At 44.5% G+C, this 22,323-nt stretch overlaps 1 protein-coding gene across 1 annotated transcript in view; it reads left to right on the top strand.

The window, feature by feature from the left end:
• The window catches only part of crim1 (cysteine rich transmembrane BMP regulator 1 (chordin-like)), a 42,509-nt gene that overhangs the window by 4,378 nt on the left and 15,808 nt on the right, over nt 1-22,323 (top strand). Inside the window, exons 2-8 of the mRNA XM_049596571.1 lie at nt 1,342-1,503; nt 1,813-1,986; nt 10,860-11,102; nt 16,838-17,017; nt 20,635-20,838; nt 21,672-21,800; nt 22,157-22,310. Of these exons, the coding sequence (XP_049452528.1) occupies nt 1,342-1,503; nt 1,813-1,986; nt 10,860-11,102; nt 16,838-17,017; nt 20,635-20,838; nt 21,672-21,800; nt 22,157-22,310 (1,246 nt within the window). The remainder of the gene's footprint in view (nt 1-1,341; nt 1,504-1,812; nt 1,987-10,859; nt 11,103-16,837; nt 17,018-20,634; nt 20,839-21,671; nt 21,801-22,156; nt 22,311-22,323) is intronic.

The following is a 22,323-nucleotide window of genomic DNA, read 5'->3' as shown; positions in this document are numbered from 1 at the left end:
CCAGAGTATTATGATAAGCTCCAATCACACTTCCACACTGTTGATTGAGGCCCGGGAGCTCAATGCTTTGGAAGAGGTTACTCTGGGTTACAGTTTGTCTCATCCTGTTTACTCTGCTGCTACTCTTAGTGTGCTTGGACAACTGTGAAGGAGGCTAATTTAAGGGTATAAATATGTGGTTATTCATGCGTGCATGTGAAAGGAACACTATGGGTAATGCGTAAGCTGGGGCGCTTTACTCCCTCGCACATTCCTTCGTATGGCAAAGTTTCATCCAAGTTGGGTAAAGCCTCGAGGTGCCATCTCGGGGGGGGGCGAGGGAACAATACGTGGGTATGGTGCAAGTGGCCTTGGTACAGAGGAGGCGTTCCAGCATCCAGCAGAGATGGGAACCCTGGGAGGGCCCCATGCTGTGGAACAAAAGCAAACAAATGGGCTCAATGGCTGAAGTAGCGTGGCGCGACGAGGGGGGAGGAGGGATGGCAGCCCAGAAATACACTGGTCACTTCAGTAATGGTGGTGCCAGGACAGTGTGTTGCAACCGAGGCTGTAAGCTGCCTAACCCTTCCGCACTTCTGGGGAAACAAATCTCAGTTTCTGGCACATTTTACCTTGTGATTACGCTTTATCTGTAACCTTGCCCAATGTCTGTTTATTGCCAGTTAATATGGGTAAAATGGACAAACCAGTCCAAGTGAGAGGTTCATGATCTTTCGTAGAGCTGCCCCCTAAAAGTTGAAGATGTGAAGTCGATATCTAGCTGCAGAGTCAGGACTCTTTGCTTTCATGTTGCTCTCCAGTGTAAATTCATGTTATAACATGAAGTTGTCCTGTTCATTTTGTGAGGATGTCTGGAATAAGTACAGGCAGCTGCTGACCCAGACCCAGGGTCAGTCTGAGTGAGATGGAGGCAGCTGCCTGGAGGAAGAGAGGCTTTGCCCAGTCAGGTTCTGAGACAACGTTATCGTCTACCATCTGCTTAGAAGAAGTGAATTTACAGCTCACAGCAACTTAATATGATGTAGTCTTTGGCTTTTGGTTTATATCTAGTGTCAGGAAAAATGGTGTGCGTCGTTGGCGTAGTTAGCATGCATTAGCTTGGAGGGCTAACTTGGCTTGTCTATATTACACAAATGTCACTGACGCCCTGAATGTCCTGTTGAAGCCCGTTCAAAATCGGGCCGTTCAATAAAGTGTTGCTTGATTGTCTGTATGAATAAAAAAAGGAAAAAACAGTCGAATATTTGTATTGAATTGCCAAATCTGATTCAACTGACAAAATTCTGATTCTGGCACAACCCTAATCTTTCTCAATCCTGTCTTCTTCTCACCCCCTTGCAGTGCTCCCCGAGCACCCAGAGGCAGGCCTGGAGGATGAGCGCTGTCCCCTGATGACAGGCTGCGACAGAGCTGGAGGTCAGTGTGTGTGCGATGCCCGTCACTCCTGCCTGGGCTCCTTCACCTACCCAGACCAAGAAACCTGCATGAAGGCGAGCAAGTCAGGTGAGCCCTCTCCTCCCATCACACGGTATGTTGCAACACAGATGCACGCACCGAATTTGAGTCAGAGGGAATAATGCTGTCCATTGAGAGGAGCTAATCCATAACAGATGTGGCTCTGAGGTGACTAATGCTACTTACATATCATAGTGATGACACACATGCTAAGACTTTGTGCAGTGGTACCCCACTCACTCTTGAGTGGTGCTGTTATCTGACTCATTGATGACTGCGGTTTTGTGTGTGTCCGTGTGTGTGTGTGTGTGTGTGTGTGTGTGTGTGTGTGTGTGTGTGTCCACGGCTGGTTTTCAGAAGGTCGAAGGCATGAGCACCGGGACAGACACAGAGAGAAGTATGTGGGACCATCCAACCCGGCCTGCATGTTCTCTGGGTGTAACTTGACCGCCGAGGGCTGTGTGTGTGAGTCTCAGAGCTGCCACCACCACTTCGCCTACATCAACCGCAGCCAGTGCCAGGAAGCCGCAGGTAACCTTCAGATGACCTGTGACTGTTACTGACAAACCACACGGCAGCTGACCAATAGCTTCACTCAGCTACAGTTATTTAGTGTTAAGATATGAGGATTTATACCTGCATCCGAAATAGATTCTACAGCTACAAAGTCACTTTGACAGAATTGTATCATTCATTGTCCTTTCTCAGTATAATCATTGATATGAAGAGTGTCTGCTGACGTTTTTGTCCCTCCACCCCTGACTGGGACGCAGAATTCCTTATGTCCCAGCTCATTATGTTTGAAAAGAAGCATGTAGCCCACGACCAGTGAAAGCCTCATGACTTGAACATTGGGCACCTTTCACTTTAAGCGATGGGATCATTTAAACATCAAGTGCTCCAAACTTGTGTAATTGCACATATCAGTCTCCCTGAATATTTGCATGGAGTCAAGGGTGACAGATGAGAATGGCTGAAATCTGGGAGAGGGGAGGTGTGTGTATGTGTGTGTGCACAGTGTTTTGGCTGTGTTAACAAGACGCATGAAGCATTACCCAGAGGTGACAGGTATGTTTCAGCCATTTTAAACATCTTTTCAGCAGCTAAGATTGTTTTTCCAATATTTTTATTATAAATTCCTCCTGTAGCGGTGTCTGCATTCTTTGTCATGTGGTTTGAAACAGGTAGAATGACATTGTGATAGCCTAATCAAGGTAACGGACATGTGAAAACACAACAATAATACGCTTGCATATCTTAGAAAAATTAATTAAAGTGATTTAATCATACTTTCAGGGATTCAGAGAGTGAAAAAAACATTGAGCTACTAATTTATGCAGAGTACTTGATGATTTAATGAAAGCGTTCTCTCATTTGAATTTCGATTTCTCTTTATTCAGGTGACAGCAGCGGCTTGTTGCGTGCATCTCTGTTATGTTATTAATTATTCATGACAATTTGGCAGCGCTCCAAAATACTCAATATGTTCAGAGCAGCATTTTGCAAATTAGTGTCACCAAGCCAGGTCTCCTCAGCATGTTGGTTCTCACAGCATACAGGCAGCTTTTGTTTTATCTTGTCCTAGGCTAATATCTGTTACTATAATGGTTAATTTTTGGGACAAACAGGACAGGATTTGGGATTTTTTGAGATGTCTGGTCACCCTAATGGAGTCACTGGGAAAGCTCAACAGGCAGATAGTATAATACACGGCACTTCCAATGCTAACGTGCAGAGTGAGGGAAAAGTAAAGGAAAAGAAGGGTGATGTCATGAAAAGAAAACAAGAGGGAAAGATGTCGAGAGTGAAAAAAGAAGGTGTGAATCTGACTGACAGAGAAGCAATAACACAAAAGGTCTTTATTACAAGAGAAGGATTTGCTCAGACTGATGATGGAAGTCCTTAAGGTTTAAATGAAGACAGTGTAAGATGATTGCTTGAAAACAGACAGTCTTGAATGACGTGAGAGAATACCAACATGTGCGTTTACCTCCACTCTCAGCAGTCTCTGTGATTGACACTTCTAAGTGAAAAAAAGTTATTGGCACAGAGAATTTAGCTTCCACTTTTGGATCGTGAGGTGTCTGGTAGAAAGACAGGCGCTAACTGGCGGCTGCCTCCTGACTGACACTTGCAAAAATGGGATGGGACTGCCACTGAGTGAACTCGCTGAACTCCTGTGTAAACCTCGTCTTACTGAACAAGCCAGAAAAAACCTTCCTGCAAAACCTGAGGCAAAATGGTCCGGCACTGTAGTGAACAGATTAAGTCCAAAGCATGTGACTGTGACTGCTTGTGTTTTGATCCACACATTGCTCTCCTTTGATACTCTCTTTGCAATTCGCCTGCATCTGAGATGAAGAGTGGCTCTTAAGATAGACAAAACGGTGGCTGGCGACGCGCCACCTCAACATATTTGAGATTATTTAGTCTGCGAATAAGACCAAGGTTATTACAGAACATTTGAAGTACAGCTGTGCGGATGTTCTCGATCGGTAAATCCCGCAGGACTTGTGTTCATCAAACATTATATTGTTTACACGTATCATTGTTGAGGTCTAGTGTTACAATGAAAGATATACTGCCAGTCCTCTGTTTTGTAACTCCCTCATCTGCAAAGCCAAACGGATGACAGTTTAAACTCACACCAGTGAAAACTGTAAACAACATTTTTCAGCAGCTTATGAGTTCTCACTGCAACACACCCACCCTTTCTGATGGCCTCTCATTAAGTAAGAGACCAGGATGTGTGTGTGTCTGTTATGTCTGCAAGTGTACATGTTGAAAGATGCGCACATGTGTTTATGTATCATCACGTGTGCATGTGTGTGATGAGCCTTTATATGTGAGCATGCGTGTCTGTGTTTGTGCATGCGACTGTGTGTGATAATTATCTTGTTTGTCTAGATGTTCCCGACAGAGATTTCCCTTCGTCTGTCACCAAGACAAGACCGAGACACTGTGGTTAGGATCTTATTCGTTCAGTCCTGTTGGTCTCCACAGAGTCTGCATCCATGAACTGCTTGTTGCCTTTAGACACAAGCAGTTATTAAAAAGTGTTAGCATGCCGTGCTAGTGTGTGACTGTAAATGTGTCCCTGTGAACCTGCTCCAAGGGCGTGAAAGCTCCACTGATTGCACTTCCTGCCAGGGCTGGGCATTATGAATGCTGTAATAAAATTAAAGAAACTATGGTTACCAGAATGGTAAATAAAGTACTGTTGTAATGAAGTTAAGTAAACTATGGTTACAGTTAAGCTAAATAAAGTACTGTTATAATTAAGTTAAATAAAGACCTGTTATAATAAAGTTAAATAAACTACGGTTACCATTAAGTTAAATTAAGTACTGTTGTAATAAAGTTAAATAAACTATGGTTGCCATTAAGTTAAATAAAGTATTGTTGTAATAAAATGAATACACTACAGTTACCATAAAGTAAAATAAAGTACTGTTGTACAGCTCTTCAATCCATATATTAATAATATTTGCAAGACACGCTGGTGCTCCATGGTTGCAAAATGTGACTAAATAGTGGTGGTCTGGAGCCCTGCAGATAAAAAACAATCCATGCTTGCTCACACAGTATCACCCAGGAGATAATAGTCTGGATGGGCGGGAGGAGTGCATGTGACGTATCATGTTTGTGAGTCTTTTTTTCTTTTTGTGTCTATGAGAGGGAGAGAGCCATAGGAGAAAGGTTTATTCTCGATGTTCAAGATACAGTCGTTTTATCCACCCCGTGGGGAACAAGCCGCGATGATTTGAGTGTATGAGATAAATCGCCCATCCCTACTTCACACGCATAGGAGCATTAGAGTAGACTTTACGTCGCAACATCTGTCGGAATGTAGATTCTCTTCTTGAGTAAGCTCACACATGGTAATGGTTTGGCTTCTCACTTTCTCTCTGACTCACTCAGTGGTCTTGTTAGTTCTTCCCTCCCCTGTGACACACTGTGATCTGTTAAAACTCAACATCTCCGCTTCACCACTGTTGGTGCTCAGTCGCCCTAATGCTGCCTCATGTTGTTTCAGCGGGATCCTGTTCTCTGCTGGTACTCAAGACACTGATGTAATTTGGCTGCAAACATTCAATCAGGAGCAACAGGCGTTTACCCACATGTCAGGGAAAGAGGAAGTGATAAGTGTAAGAGGGGCGGGGGGCAGACGCAGGAAGATAGGAAATCGCAACTGAGGCCAACCATTTTGTTTAAGGTATTTGTGTCTAGTACAGGCCCTGGGGTCTAGGTAGGGTGGTGTTTGGCAATTGTACACTCTCGGATGGTTTACATATTTCATTCATGATAAGGCCCCTAACTGCTATTTTAGAGGAATTCCTCAGTTGTGGCTCACTGACGGGAACGAGCAGCGGCAGACGCTGCATTTTTGGAAGTGTTTAGGTGATTCATAAACTTGGCATCACTTAATACTAACATGCTCGGAAATAGGGATAATTGAAAGACCAAGTTATGCAGAAGCAGTCAGATTGTCTACTTAGGGGACAGCTGGGATGAAAGTATCAGGGGGACGATTGCAACAGAGATCTTTTTTGCTCGGAATAGAAAAGTCAGGAGCTTGTGAGGAAGTCAAAGGGAGACAACAGCCCTGATCCGATCAGTTTTGCTGGTACAGTAGTGGTACACTGATTTTCTCATTACGTAAGAAATACAAACCCGAAGTGGTCTCCATTTTTAAGGTAATGCTTGTTTGTTGAAGACTGCAAGAAGATTATGATCTGTTAGACCTATCCAAATGATCAGTGACGGTTTAAGTTATCATGCTAACCTGTGACAGTTTAAACATCTTACTCACACCCTCAGCTCATTAAAAACCTCGACAAAGGTGATACTAAAAAAAGTACCTGGTACTAACCTCAAATTTTGCCAATGGAAAACCAAAAAAGGTTCCTAGCAAGGTGTCGAGTCAAGCCATGTCAGCACCATGCAATGGAAACGATGCTTGACATGCTCTTGCGGACTATTAATGGAAATAGAATAGAATAAACTTTGTCCCTCACAGGCATGTGGAAGTTCACGAGCGGTTAGTCAGACAAGGGAGCGGTGCCCGCTATGACTGACCTTGCTCCCACAAATCTACTTGCCCACCTATGCCACCTCCGTCCAGCCCCTCTCTGCCCTTGTGAAAGGACCGTTAGTTCTGCTTGGCTGCAGCCTCTTTGTGGCAGAGCTATTACTGGCCGAGCCAGACCGCCGCCGGCTGGCAGGGGTGCGAGACGTCTCAGCACTGTGTGTTTGTCTGCGGAAGCTATGGCCCCTGTTGTACCCTGCAAGCTGCTGGTTTTCCCAGTGTGTGTGTACTTGTATGAGTGTGAGTAGGGATTTCAAAAAAGGAAACAAAACTCTTGTGTGGCAATTGAGACAAAGAACTTCCCTTAAAGGCATGTTGGGATTGCTGTCAACCCACTCACTCCTCGTGGTCAGCCGCTAACCAAACCAGCCAGTATTAGGCCAGCGGGAAAAGCCAAGACACACACATGAAGACCATTCCTGCATGTCCAGCTCCAACCCACAGTCCATTCAATAAGTGTAGACCCACAACCCTAGACCCAACCGTAACCATTAAGAAATCAAAGACACCCCAACTGCGGGCTAAGCCAGCTCCTTCAGTTCTCAGACACATTGCATCCATCACCAGCTATTCTCTTCTCTTTTTCTTTGAAAGGGATCAAATCCAAAATCCATACATAACTCAACTGCCTCTTCTACAATTTGTCTAACAGCTGTCTACACCCCAGGTCTCCATACATTTGCTACAGATGAGGGCTGAGTTATTGAGGAATAGTGGCCGTACACGTGACAAATGTTCAGTTATTTTTCCCCAGTGCTTTATGTAAAGTACCCTGGAGCACAGTCAGTTCACTCTTTTCATATGCATTTTGTGCCTGATAAAACGATAGACCATGCATGGTGTTGATTTCTAAGGGACAGGCCCTTTAGCAAGATAGAAGTCCCTCATGCTGTCTGTCAGTGGCCTAATCTTATTGGCCATCTGACGGCAAGGAAAGGGTGTGTCTCAGTGGAATGCGCACATGCTGCTATGTGCTCTTGCTATGCACACACACAAACACATGAAAAATCTACGTGCAAATTCACACCTACATGTGGACATACTCATTACCTCACCCAAACATGCTCATTCACAGCTGCAAGCAGTGTTACTCAGGACACTGAGATCACGTTTTTCATCTGCAAATATTTAGCCAAAGAGCAAGAGAGCAAGGCATGCAGGCAACAGATGCAAGCCTGCCGGGCCGCTGTGTGCCTACGCGCCGTCTACCTCAAGCTTCTGACCGTGGTGTGAAGTTCCCACCAAGTGTTTCTTCCTGGTGACCCCGTCTGTGCCTTTTGGCCCGGACCCCGTCCCAGACCTGCTCCGCGGTCCTCACACATATACACACACACGCTGATGCACACGGTGAACACAGTGCCGACTTTCTCAGCTGTAACTGCTGGTGGGCACTGGGCCAGGCCCCCACAGCTTTACGTGAGAGACGTCCCTGATGTGTCCCTTTTGCTGAGCAACTTTATAAAATCTGAGGACAGACCAGAAACCCACGGAGGGCAGCTGGACTGAGACAGCTTTGTTCTCTGCTGACTTGCTTCCAAAGTCAGCCGGTGAACAGAACTCACATTGTGCGCTTTTTCCATGAGTAAACTCAGGCTGTCAACACAGCCTCCTCTGCCTGGCCGAGCCGCTCTGGTTTGGGGGAAAGACTGCGCTCCTTGTACCCGGGCTTAAAGAAAAAACCCATTTAGATAGGAGGTGTTTTTTTTCCTCAATGAGCTGCTGAGGTGCCAGAAATATGCTTTGTTACAAAAGAGACCATTCTGTGGTAATGAAGCAATTTCCGTTTCCCACCTCTTCCAGACCAGCATCAGGTGTGTGTCTGTGTGTGCATGTTGTCGCAGGGTGTGCATTGAGGTCGAAGGTTTTCAATTCTTTGCAATCTTACAGTCGTACGAGAGCACATGTTGCCTAATCTGCACAGAGAATTTATCAAGCATACCAAATCAGGCCTTTTGTGTTTGTGCAAGCTGGAGTATGGCCACCATTGTGATACGAAGATTGGTTCTGTGGTTGCTGACTCTCTAATTACAGCCATTTATGCTCAGAGATAGAACACAAACAGCGCAGGATAAAATCCATTTGCTGCTGACTTTTTTCCATCCTCTCCGTCTGCCTATTGTGCTTACAAATGTGCCAGCTAGAAAATTATATTAATTGGACCTGCAAGGGTTGGACCATTTCCACGGATGGATACAATTCTATTCATTTAAATGACAATGGTATGTCTGCCAGCTGCTTTTCCCAGCGCACTTTAACCCCAGTCATTATCACAACTGAAGGAGTAATCAGCCTTCTCTGGGGCACATACAATACACAGAAAGTGTTTTTCAGTGCAGAACATTGTGGAGGATCGTCCCAGGGCGTTTTCTATGGCTTTAAACAGTGTGGGTTTTCATATGCAAAACTGGTCTTCAACTGAGCAGCAGCAGACTTCGTTAGACTTTATTGGAAGTAAAACATTCACCAATCAGCGCTTCCAACTGGAGTTTATTTAACTCCAGCTTAGGAATTAGGCCAAAAACCGTTAAAAGGGTTGTAGGCTCCCTTAATTCAGGGGTTTTCCCCCTCATTTTCTATGACACTATTCAGCTACAAAGTTTATCAATGAGAGCTTTGTGGCGGTCCTCACTGTTCCCAGGTTACTTGAGTAAACAGTACAGTACAGATACCTCACACTCCTGCTCTATTTATCTGGAGCCAGAAAAATTCAACGTTTCCCTTATCCTCAGTTTCATCTGTCAGAAATGTTCCCCCCGCCCGCCAGACTACAGCAGTCACAGTCTTACAGCTCCTCTCCTCCATGTTTGTTCTAGGCCAGGTAGACATCAAACAGCTACTTAACGTCAATGCCAGCAGAGCATCAGGTCTGAAAGAAATGGAATGGTTGAGAATAGACACTATGAGTCAGAGGGCCAGCTATGGCAGATCAGAACCATTATCAGGGGATCAGAAGTCTGAATCCCGAACTGCTCACCGGTCCAGTTTCCTCATCTTGTGGCGAAACCCAGAGGGATCCGCTTACTGGTCTTCAAATGTCAGGGATGAGGCGAATCCTCTGAGAGACTCGTGTTGCACCATGGAGCCAGGGCCAGTCTGGGAAGACCATCAAGAAAACTCAGCTTCTGGAAACACTACCGAAACCCCAAATGCTGTTACGCAACCCCAGCCCCTATCCTCAAAAACCATATGTATGCAAAGATTGTCAAGCATTCCTCATAACTAAATCATAATCCACTTAATTGAACTTTCTTATAAAACAGTCATTTGTTGACACATTTTCTCCCTTAAATGTCAGTGATGATTTAAACTAGATGTACGATTACCAGATTTTCCTCTCTCTCATCCGTAATCTCTGTGCTAGTTAACGCTGCCTTTTCCACTCTCCCTCTCAGCTGTCAAAGTGCTACAAAGCGTTCATTTAGTGTGCTTTCAGCAGGGGATCTGGGAAATTACTCAGTGATTGACAATTATAGGACAGGACGTGAATCTGCTCTCCCCAATCCTTCCCTTCTGCCTGCACTGTATACATTACAGTGACACTGAGAACCAAAATAAACACGTCCCTTTGGTTTGGGTAATCCAATCTTCGTAAGGTAGCTACTGTTCTCATACAATGGCTGTACAGAGGGGCGCTCCACTTTTCTTTTCCTGAACAGGCTCCAAAATACACCCCTGAGCCCCTTGCCCAGATTTCCAGTGCCCCTGCACCTCTTTCCCCCTTTTACAAGGGGTATCAGAGCCATTATGTTGGCTCTGGCAAATGAAAAGACAAACACATCCTGGTATGCTAAGCGAAGGGGAGATTCTAAACTGGCTAAAAAGAGAAGCTCTGTTGAAGGTTGGCTGGTATTAATGACTGGTTTTAGAGCGTGAGGGGCTGTTTGGATTGTGAGCCAGGCTGGGTGGGATCAGAGGCCCGCAGACAGGATATGCAGAGAGCCTTGTCGTGTCTACAGCGCCGCTCTCACTTCTCTGACAGGATGCTGTGAAGCTGTCACAGACGAAGTGAAGTGGGGATCTGATGACTGTGCACAGAGATTGTGTTGGGTGACAGTGTGAACTCGGCCTTTAGACCGTAATACGAGTAGCGCTGTTCTAAAGTGGCTCAACTGACACTACAAGGAGCCCTCACACACACAAGTGCACACATGTGAAAGCACTGAAAAAACTCTCATTCCTCTTGCAGAGCAGTGCGGGCACTGTCGGGTCTAGAGCTGTTGAAGGTGGTGTTACAGTAAATGAAAAAGATAGACTAAGATATGCTACATGCCCACCTGTCTCTTAATGTGAATGCATCCATGTCTGTGTGTTTCAGAGGAGCTGAGGTGTGCCGGTGTGACGTGTCCCGCTCTGCAGGTGCCCTCCTGCCCTAAGGGTTCAGTCCTGACCAAGAGCTACACGCCCCCTGCTGGCTGCTGCCCCTCCATCCCGTCCCAGTGCACTTGCGACCTCCGTGCCTGCCACAAGCCCCAGTGCCCAAGCGGACAGCGCGCCGTACCGCTCAGCCAGGCCAGCGGTCAGCCAGGAGACTGCTGTGATGTCTTTGAATGCCAGAAAGGTTATTGCACTGAACTGCACACTACACAATCTGTTTCGATTGGCCTCCCACTGGGGGTAGCAATGGCACAGTCGGTGTGAGATTCATCGCCTTTGAGGAGGCAATTATTTTCCTCAGAGTAGGGCTTTCCTCCCTGCTGACCAAATGTCCACAGATGAAAAGGAAAGTTGCTGATTGGATAATTACTGTTGGGCTGTTTATCAGGCCGGGTCGATGCCTCCCAGGGTTAAGACCACGGTTCAAAGGCATTTTTTCAAGGGTGTATCCACAAATATTTCTGTTGCCTGAAGGGATATTAAATATAATGGGTCTTTTAAAGTAGATTGCTGGTGTGAAGTATGCTCCTGCGCCATTTTCTCACCTGGTGAGTAAGAGACAGGAAATGCAGAGAAAGAGAGAGCAGATGCTGAGCACATATGGAGAGACCTCAGCGCTCTCTGACGTGGCTCAGAGGCAGCCAGGAGAGTCAGGAAGGCAGGGAGGGGACCTGTGGTATTGGTGTGTTTACTCTGTGCTCCCAACAAATATTCGCTGTTTTACCAACAGAACAAATTCCCATTCTGGCCCCTCCACATGCATAAATGAGTGCCGTGTCCCGGAATTAATGGACTTAACGAGCCCAGTGACCAGAAAAGTGCTTAGGCTACGAATTTGCTCAACAGAAGTGCAGTGTCAAAGGGTTCCTGTCTGGTCACACGTCCAAAGGGAAAAGGTTCAACAGTTCATTGATGGGAATGCTTTTTATGTGCTCCAGTCTGCCAGTGGGGAGGGTAATCGAGTCCGGCAGGCCGGCGGGGGCTGAATGGCAGCCGTGGGGGCCATGGGATCAGTGTTTTGATAACAAGTGTCTGCTGCTCTTTGGGCCTGGGGCTTGATGCCTTTTGTGCTGCCCCTACCGTCCGTTAGGCCTGCATGACTGCGCGCCGTGTCAGAAAGCTCCGCAGACAGGGACACGGACAAGGACGCACACTGGGCTCCCTGGTCACCTCCCCAGAGGCCCCTAAAGCAGTGGCAACAAATACTGTATCTTATAAGTCTATGCTGCTTTCAATACCTATCCTCTAATGGAACTTTAGCACGGCCCCCCATTGTCTCTGCGTGTCTGGCTTGGACTGATTAACTTGTTTCCATTGCCCACTTGGCTGAGGACTCATATTTAGTCAGGGTCAGTGTGTGCAGTGACAATAAATCCCACCTGTGTGTTTTGGCCTCTGTCGATGATAGACTCTTTCCACTGTTGGCCAGAGAATGGCTGTATCTGGGTGGCAGAGCAAACCTGGCAGCACTGTCCTGACCTGATGTCATCTGATGCTACAGATGATCCTGTTTGGTCCTGTTTAGCCGTTGTCTGCTGTTTATCAATACTTTAGCTGGCACAGATTCCGCATCGTGTCCCCCATAGTGAGCCCTGGATGCAGAGTAGGTTCGGGACAGCACATGTTCTTTTGAGATTTACGCCAGTGTTAAGCAATAAGGCTGACATCACTACCATAACGGTTCTCAGGGGGCTCAGCTTGAGTTTGTTATAAACACGCAACAAGCATGTCCTCAGGCACTGATGAGCGGTTGTTTTTGTGGCACAACTTAAACTCGTATTTCTTCCCTGTCATTTGATATTCTGAGCTGATCAACAGTATCACTGCAAAGTTGATTTTAATAAATCCCGTCATTATTCTTCTCTGGGAAAAACTCAAGTTTCCCCACTGCGGTTTTGCTTCATTCGCTTGTAAACCACGAGAAGCGTCAGCATGACAGTCCATTATGAATGATTTAGAAAAGCTTTGGGTCAGTCTTTTATAGCCCATGCACATCTCCACATCCAATCCTCACCTCAATTTAGAGAAGCCTGAACATCACAAAGCATGATTGGAATTTAGACTCTGTGCCGCAAGTTGTTATAGGGATTACCATTAACAAACACTGCGGAAATCACATGTGAGCATCCTCTCATGTGACTTCCTATTGCTTCTGTGAGCGTTAAAAAACGTTGCCGTGCCTTTTGATTTCGGCCAGCTAAAGTGCTTATTGCATTTTCTCTGCTTGGTTTTGCTGCACGCAAAGCAGGACGGCAAGAATACTGAGAGAGGCAGAGAGGAAAAGAAAGAATGGAACAAGAAGATGGCAATGAAGAGAATAAAAGATCAACAAATCCCGCTCTACTTTCAACTCAGTTGGCCCACCTGCTTTGTATTAAAGCACAGTGCTGGTTGTCAGGAGGCATGGGGTCATCGGCGCAGACGTTATAAGTCTGCACCCAAAGGTATGGTGTACAGATGCCGCTGTAACCCTCGCCTCTCATTTATAGCAACCGCTGGCCCCCACATTTGCTTGCATCTGTGCAATGCATTTACTCGCCTAACTAGTGTAGCTACTCGTCTATGAGTCTGGAGAATTTCTTACATAACCACATTGCCTTACTCCCCTAATGTAGGAGTGTGTTTGATGAAAAAGTGCTGTGTGGTTTGTTAAGATCTTAGAAAGTTGAGTCACCCAAACCAATGCGGTGCGTTTGAATGTGTAAATCTACTATTACCATTGAGATGTTATGCGGTAATCTTACTTCTCCTTCAGCTACAAAACTATCACCATTCATTTTAAATAATTAATCATATTAACCTCATTTTATGGAAACTGAAAGTTAGGATGGTATTATAGATATTACGCACACAGACATTTATACACGGATTCAAAAAACTTTAAAGGGAGAGTTCACCCCAAAGTCAAATATACACATTTTTCCTCTTACCTGTAGCGCTATATAAATCTCATTCAATTTGGTGTGAGCTGCTGAGTGTTGACCGTAGAGATGTCTGCCTTCTCTCCAATATAATGGGACTAGATGGCACTTGGCTTGTGTTTAGAGCGCCAAAAAATACATATGAAAAACTCAACAGCAGGACTTCAAGTGAAGCCATGCTTGGGATTGAAAAAGACCAAGAGGTGTCCTCAGATGAGGAATATGGCGTCTTGCTAGTTAATGTTAGGAGAGAAGAAGCTTCTGAGTTGGTAGACCATCTGCTCCATGAAATGTCTTTGAAGAATTCTTGGTCTTCAAAAAAGATACACAGGCGGCTATTTCTGAGCTTAAAGAAGATTTAAGGAAGGACTTGTATGAAGAACACTAAAACACGAGCTTAACCAGAGGCTATCTGAGGTCGGTGCGACACTCCAAACTCAAGGCCAGGCTATTGTCGAGGTGGAGGAATGCATCTCCGATATGGAAGCAAGCAGTGCTGTGACTAAAGAGGCACTACTGTGTCTGTTGAAGGAACAACGCATGCTGCGGGATAAACCCACATGAAAACATACAAGAGGGGTAGTTGTACTGATTTCTGGAAGAGTAGCCTATGAAACATGTATCCATGGTTACTGATAAAGAAGGTAGATTCATACTGATAAAGGGAACGTTGGCGGACAATTGTTTACTTTCTACAATGTATATAATCTGCTAGGATAGGATTGCAATAGAAGCACAAGGGACTCTTGTATGTGGAGGCAATTTCAATATCATTCTGAACCCTCACCTTGACTCATCAAACGAGAATATCTCATTAAGAAAAAATAACAAAGAAAGGACTGACTGACGTTTGGAGACATTTAAATCCATCAATTCCTTACTTTCTTTTCGTCTCCCCACTTAACATATTTAAGAATTGATTACTTTTTATTATTTGGAACGGATATTGGCAAGGTGCAAAATGTTGTATTAGAACAACAGATCTCTCTGACCACTGCTCATTGAATCTGTCTGTAACAAAGACATATAGAAGAAAGCTCACACATTGGAGATTTAATTCTAGCATATTGAATAAACACAGGATCAATCCGTTTTCAAAAGAAATAGCAAATTATTTAGAATATAATGACAACCAAGGGTCGACTCCACCAGTGCACTGGGATGCCTGCAAGGCAGTAATGATGGGGAAGGCAATTGCAGTAACATCTTTTCTTAAAAAACAAAGAGCAGAAAAACTTCCCCCTTTCAGGCTGAATTGAAAAACCTAGAATCCAAACATAAAGACTCAACAAAAAAAAGATATACATTTGATGAAAATAGGTCAAAATAGCTTACCCACATGTCAACTATAAGGCCTTATTTTGCAGTAGTGTTAGCTGGTTCAGTGGTGCCAGGTGGGCTGGCAGTAGATGCACTCTTCCTTCTGTGCAGTTAGCAGGTGTGGTTCGATAGGAAGAAAATAGCTCCTACATGAAACTGCTCAAAACAAGGCCTGCGGATTTTCTTAAGTAACTGGGCCATTGTTTCTGGAAAGAAACATTGCTGTTGAGTTTTTTAAAAGTATTTTTCTGGCGCTTTGAGCACCACAAGCTGAGTGCCATCTAGTTCCATTATATTCAAATGGAGGCAGACATCTCTACGGCCAATATCTCCAACATTCACCCATTTGAGTTTCCATTAGCGGCTGTCTGGGAAAGGCAGAGTCTGTAGGGGCCATACACAAGTTTTTGTTTTTTTTCTATATTGAGCCAACGTAGACAGGAAAGATTCTAAATCCTTGTTGTTAAAGGTTTTAACTGTGCAGCCCAAGCAGCAGCATTTTAAGTTCGGGAGTTTGAGCCCTCCATGTGGTTTACAAAGCTGGAATGATTTTAGTCTAATTCTATGGCTTCCTTGCCATATAAATTTTGAGATAAACCTGTTCAATTGATCAAATGTGGATTTAGGAATATCAGTAGGCAACATCTGAAATGGATAAAGAAGCTTAGACAATACATTCATGCGTATACTTTCGATCCGGCCGAACAGAGATAGTGGAAGTGTCAACCATCGGTCCAAATCCTTACTAATGTTTTGGACCATGCTTTTGTAGTTTGCGCCATACAACTTTTCTAAAGATGAGGGGATTTTAATTTTGAGATATTTGATCTTTTGGCCATTTGAATCTGCTCTGAAGCTTGACTGTTTCTGAAATTTTACCACCTATATCCATAGCCATTGTTTTGTCCACATTCACTTTGTAGCCAGAGAAGAACCCATATATGCAAATGAAAATATGTGGTTTTGATATTGAAGTGTCCCTTTAAGGTCCCTGTGTGCAAGGTTTTCCCTTTGTATTCTGGTCTTTACTGGTACTTTACTTGTTTGGACACAAGACCAGACCTTGGTTTTCCAAAGGGGCTGTAACTAAGCTCATTTTATTTGATAGTAGTGGGAACACAGTGAGGTCCTAAGATGCTTTTGGGAAAGGCAGGCCGGAGTATTGATTCACTCCACCTGCCACCAGCACACTGAGCCCAGATTCTGCCAAAGCCTCAGACCCACTACTGTTTTCTTTTACCCGCCGCTGCAAGAGTTCGACGCCTTTTCAAGATTTGATAGATCCCTGTGAAATTCCTCCTCATGGACTTGGCTTCATTGTCTGATGAATGCCATTCCAGCCTGCAGGCTTAACCTCAGCCACCAGTGTCTGCCTCAGCACCATTTGGTTCAGATAAACATTTCCATCAATTGCAGAAAAATGAATGGATGTGTTTATGAATTTGTAATTGATTGTATACCATCCTGATAGTCTCTCACTGATCAAGCTTGACATGTGCGATTGAAAACTGCATTTTTCTGTCATAAAGTCACAAGGAGAAAATCCTTGTGTTAATCTTTGCCAAATGTGATGGACACCTGACAGAGCACTGTGCCCTATTCATCATCTGCAGTGTGTGTAAAGCATTGCCATCCTCACGTGGTGTCTGATTCTTTTCTTTCTTGTTCTTCTCCTCAGTCACTCCCAAGTGTGTCCACAATGGGAAGGAGTTTTCCGAGGGTGAGGTGTACCGCATGGACCCCTGTTGGCTGTGTCAGTGCCGGGGAGGAATCTCCTTCTGCTCCAAGGCAGAGTGCGCTGAACTGGACTGTGAAAACTTCTACATTCCTGAGGGCGAGTGTTGCCCTGTCTGCATAGGTACACACCTTTACCTTATTATGTTGTTAAGATGTGACATACATGGACTGTATAAAAGAGTGGATGTAGGCACTGTGATATCACCCAGTGGTTTGTGGGCAGTTTTGAAGTCTTGAGTTTGGCACTTTGGCCGTCGCTATCTTGGTTTACTACTACACCTCTATCTTGATTGACAGGTCGCCATGGTAGCAACTTGTCAATCAGAAGTTAGCCACTCCCCAAAACATACCATGCTTTAACATGCATTTTACTTTAAATAGGACCATAAATTACAAAATGACCATCAAGTAGACTTGAGACTTGTGATTGAGACCATAAATTCATTAGGAAATTTTTTACTGAGGTAATAAATAAAGTGAGAAGTAGGGTCATTTTCTCATTGACTTCTATACAATCAGACATCTTTTTGCAACCAGTGCAGTCGCCACCTGGTTTCAGGCACTTTCGCATTGGCTTCTCTTTTCACACCCGAAGGCCACGTCCACTTCTCTTATACAGTTTTCATTGGCAACTTAATTCTTTAATTTGCCAACCATTGCAATGGAATTGGGAGATTCTGTTCTATACTTGGGCTTCTGAGGTTTAAGCCACAGGTGATGTGGCACAGACGAGAAGGCCTGTGTGGCCAGCTGGCAGAGTGGAAGGCTGATGCAGGAGAGGTAGAGGTGATATCAAAATCCATCATGCCTGACACTTACCTCTAGTGACTCTACCTTAATGGCTTCCTCATATAACCAGTTGTTAACATGCCTGGCATACAAGACGCCCACTAAAGCACCAGCCCGGTATTCATTTCCACTTGGGAGACTTAAGAACATAAAATCCCTCTTCAGAGTGTAGGGCTTGGCTTTGTAATATCTGGCACTGGCTTAATGGGGGACCCGATCGCAAAACACGTGTTTTCAAAGCCAGGTAGGGAGCTCTGATATGAGCAGTTGTTAAAAAAAATTGGTTTGCAGCGCATATGGCGACCACATTACAGTCTGCCAGAAGCCAGTGGATTGAGGTGGGAAGCCAGTTTTAGCCTCTGCTTGCTTGGCTACAGTTCGGTCGTATGAGAGCGAAGAAAGAAGACAAAGAGCGAGACTGCAGAGGAGATCATGTTAGGTCTGTGTTGGAGGTACACCTGGAATATGTAGGCGTTTAGATGGTATGGAATGCTTTCATCTTCTACTTACGGAAAGCTGCTCTTACTTAACTGCATGGCTCACTGTGGAGAACATCGGCTGTAATGCTCTTAATCTGGATTAAGAGATGTATTTCAATTTACCTGGTTGTGATTATACTTTAACCTGTACTAATCAATATTTCCACATTAACAGTGGATCAAGTGTTTAGGTGTAATGTGAAAAGGGTTTCTTATAGTAAAGCCACAAGGAGTTATCACCAGACTCTGCTGTTCCCCTCAGCTTGTCGGAGCGCTTTTGCTTCTTTCAGCGCGTTGTTTTTGTTTTACAGCCCACAGTTTTACTGTATACGGCAGGGGCAGGTAACTGGTTCTGGCAAAAGAGCTAACTAAACATCAGACAGACAAAGGTAGCATCTAGCTGGTGAACATAGTGCAATATTTAGGAGTTTTAGAGCCAGGAGTTGTTGGAGACCAAAAACAGAGCTAAAAGGAGTCTGAATATTGGGCCAAATACATGCAAACATTGCACCATATCTGCCAGATAAAATTTGTAAGGTAATAATAGTACAATCTGAAAACACAGTTTGACCTAAGTGGCAAAAAAAAAATCAATAAATGCAGGTTCAATAAAGAAGTAACTTACCAAAATAAATATGGTAGTCATCTGCGTATTAAGTCAACGTGTAGCAAGTTTTTTACACTGAAAACTCATAGCATTTTTTGTCTGAGATTGTACTACAAAGTTTATTTCTCATCATGGACTTGGAGACAACATATTTTTAACATGAAGCAAATTGAAAGATGCATTATGGGAAGTGTAAGCCTCAGAGTTTGGAGAGCTTAATAAGTATTATGGACAAATAGTCTGGATGGCTGGACATCTGCTGCATCACTTCAGACCACTCTTGTTTTTAATCTGTTTGTCATGAGTCCCCCAGCCTCGTGGAAGTAAAATGTTAAAATCCTGGAGTGACCCTTTAAAGTTTCATTATAAAGGTCATGGTACAGCATATGTGAGATGTACACATTGAAGCAGAGAAAGAGAGAAAAATAGGTCCTGTTCAGGTTAATCACGACCAGATGGATGGGACCTCAGCAGCCAAAACTCAGCTGGGATCAGATAGGGCAAATTGGACTCCTGTGAACAGTACACAGCACCCTTTCTCCCTCTGACACAGATTCAGTAAAGCTGCACCAAACACATAAACACACAGAAATATGAACGCACCTTTGTTTCACACTGACACACGGGGAAAAATTCTGAGACCACCTTCTAACCTGCCTCTGTTACCAATAAACAGTGCAACAAAAACAATTAAAACTGTTTACAGTAAATGGAAAAAAAAATCTCCTAGTGCTGGGCTCAGGCATCATACATGACCTCAAGCTGAGCCGAATGCCTTTACAGATTAGCTTTTAAACTGTCTCAAACTTTATAGTTCCTCCTTAAGACTAATGGTTACAGATCTAAAATGTAGCTTTCTATGCAAAGTTCTTTGTTTGCTTTGTGGTGAAATTTATGATATCAGACTCTGACCCAGCTAGGGTTGAGTACCATACCATTGAGTACAATACTTTTGAGGGTACCGACCAAATGACGTTGGTACCACTGAGTTCGGATCCATGTTAAATCCATCAGTGCCCAGTTTCAGTACCTGAGGGAGAGAGCTCCACAGCCAAAACTATCGCTGCAGTGCCAATGTACTGTGTGAGTTTCAGCATCTGGTCTATTAGTAATAGCCCAGTATCACTGCTAGACAAGTAGACACACACACATACACACAAGCAGACAGACAATCCGAGACAGAAGATAAGCTTTATGTGTGCATAGAAAAGACCAAAGGAGCAGAATTTCTTTTGGGTCTACTACGTCACCTTCGGAGCTTGTTCAAAAATTACATTTTTGTAATTACAAAGGGAGTTGAGCATTGAAAAAAGGGTACTGAGTTCCAGATACTGGAGCTCTAGACCTAGCCTTTGACCATAGGCCTCACAGCTGAAACTCACATGGATGAGTTCAGACTGTCAGCCAAAAGGTGAGTAGACACTGTGGGGACCAGCAGTTATGGATGTCATTACACGTGCTGTGTTTACAATGATCAAATCTCTCTCAGGACGACACAGTGATACCCTAAACCTTGTCTGTCTCTTTTCAACTTAAATCTCTATGTATGTTGTCGCAAAGCCAGGAGGCCTCTCCCCACTTACGAATGTTGATAAGTCAGCTAAAATCCAACAGCTTTTAGTAACAAGCCAGTTTCCATATCTTGTTAGCTCCCTCGTGGAGTATCCTGCTTCCCTCAGCTCTGCTCTCCCTCTGTCTCCTGTTAATTCAATTACAGTAGAGGATGTAGTATAAGGTACATTGGGCTGTAGCTTTGGGTTTGAGTTACATTCATTGGAAAACCAAGCTATACATGTGACTTTGCAAAGAACACATCAAAGATTCCCTAACCCAAAATATTTATGTCTCTTCCTTTCCCCACAGATGTGGAGTTACTGTCGATGGACAGCACTAAGGCCAGTTGCTGGGTGAATAATAAGCTGCGGGCCCATGAGGAGCAGTGGAAAGAGGACGACTGCACCTTTTGTCAGTGTGTGGATGGAGAACCGCACTGCACGGCCATGGCCTGCAAACAGAGCTGCCAGTACCCTGTCAAGATCCCTGGAGAGTGCTGTCCCTTCTGTGAAGGTGCTTTTTTGTATTTATCATATCTAATATATAGCTCATACAGATATGAGGTTCATATTAAGCCACATACCACATGTCGGAGGCTCCTGTGGCCCCGCAGCTTTGCTACAGAGGCCATGTCGGCATGGGCTCATTAAAGGGGAGGCCACGAAGCATTCTTCAAGCTGCAGGGTTCTTTGTGTTCCTTTATTACCCTTGCCCGCCAAAATGAGACCCACCTGTGTGTGTGAGGCTGCGCCGTGCTTTTAACGCAGGAGGCCGCATAATTGAAGTGGATCCTTTTTTTGTGAGCGTAATTAGTTACAGCTCGTTGGGCTGCTCCTCCCACAGAACGTGGCGAGAGGCGTTTGACGGGAATTGCTATGGTGCTAGGTCTGTGTGTTCCCAGCTCTCCTCATCCTTTATTGTGGCTTCACAATAAAGCTGGCTCTGATTCAAGAGGGTCTGGGCTGTCGAACTTCAGTCCAGGGGACACCCCATTGTTTTCGCTGGCAGTCCTACAGCTATACTCTTTAGAAACGTTCAACTTATTAATGAGAGACAGTTCCACACAATAAGATGGTGAGGTATAATACCCCTTACAGTGCGACCCACCCTGGTGTAATTGCTCTACATTTATGTGTAATTACTGTTTACTCCAAAAATAAGAGCAGTGTAAATAGGTAGCTATTACAGTTGGCACCAAAAGCATCGATGAGATATAACACCTGAGGGCATCCTCCACACATATTGAAAAAAAAAACAGAAAGGAAATCATAAAAGAAATCACAGTTTGTTCTTTGTTGTTGCTCTCATGCAAAGTTCTTACCCTCATCATCTCTTTTGTTTTCCAGAGCCTTCTTATGAGACAGTCAGCCCCATACTATGCCCTCCCCTGGAAAACTGCTCCCTGTCAGGGAGTGACTGCCCGTACGGCTTCCAGCAAGACAAAAATGGATGTCTGCTCTGCCATTGTCTCAACAGTAAGTTCACTTTACTCACTTTACGTTGAAGCCAAAGGGTTGATGTTTCAGGGAACGGCTTGCAGAAGCATGAATGTGATTCATTACATGCTGCCTCTTGCAGATTTGCATTATAACGCTGGACAAACAGTGTTGTATTTACCTATGTGCTCATGCTAATGTCAAAGCAGTATGACAACCACTTGGTTTTGACAGCAATATAAGACATACCTATATTCGTGACAGCTTATTTGTGTACATGGCTACAGCCTTTGCAAGCTTCTCTGTCACAAGAATGTTCCCGTGAGCAGCCCCATAGCAACTGATGATGGATTGTTGTGCCCGTGATCAAATGACCTCTCCCTCAACTTTTTCAGATGACTCCTGCCCTGACCTGGGAAAATACTGTTCCCTGCAATGCCCAATGGGGTACGAGAGAGACGATTATGGCTGTGAGGTGTGCGAGTGCACCATCCCTGTGCCCAAGTGCCGACCTTTGTCCTGCACCAAGACCTGCCCCTATGGATATGTGTAAGTACACCCA

Source organism: Epinephelus fuscoguttatus, linkage group LG14 (assembly GCF_011397635.1).
Source record: "Epinephelus fuscoguttatus linkage group LG14, E.fuscoguttatus.final_Chr_v1".
Taxonomy (NCBI): Eukaryota; Metazoa; Chordata; class Actinopteri; order Perciformes; family Serranidae; genus Epinephelus; species Epinephelus fuscoguttatus.
Note: the sequence above shows the minus strand (reverse complement) of the source record. Positions and strands in the feature narration are given on the sequence as shown.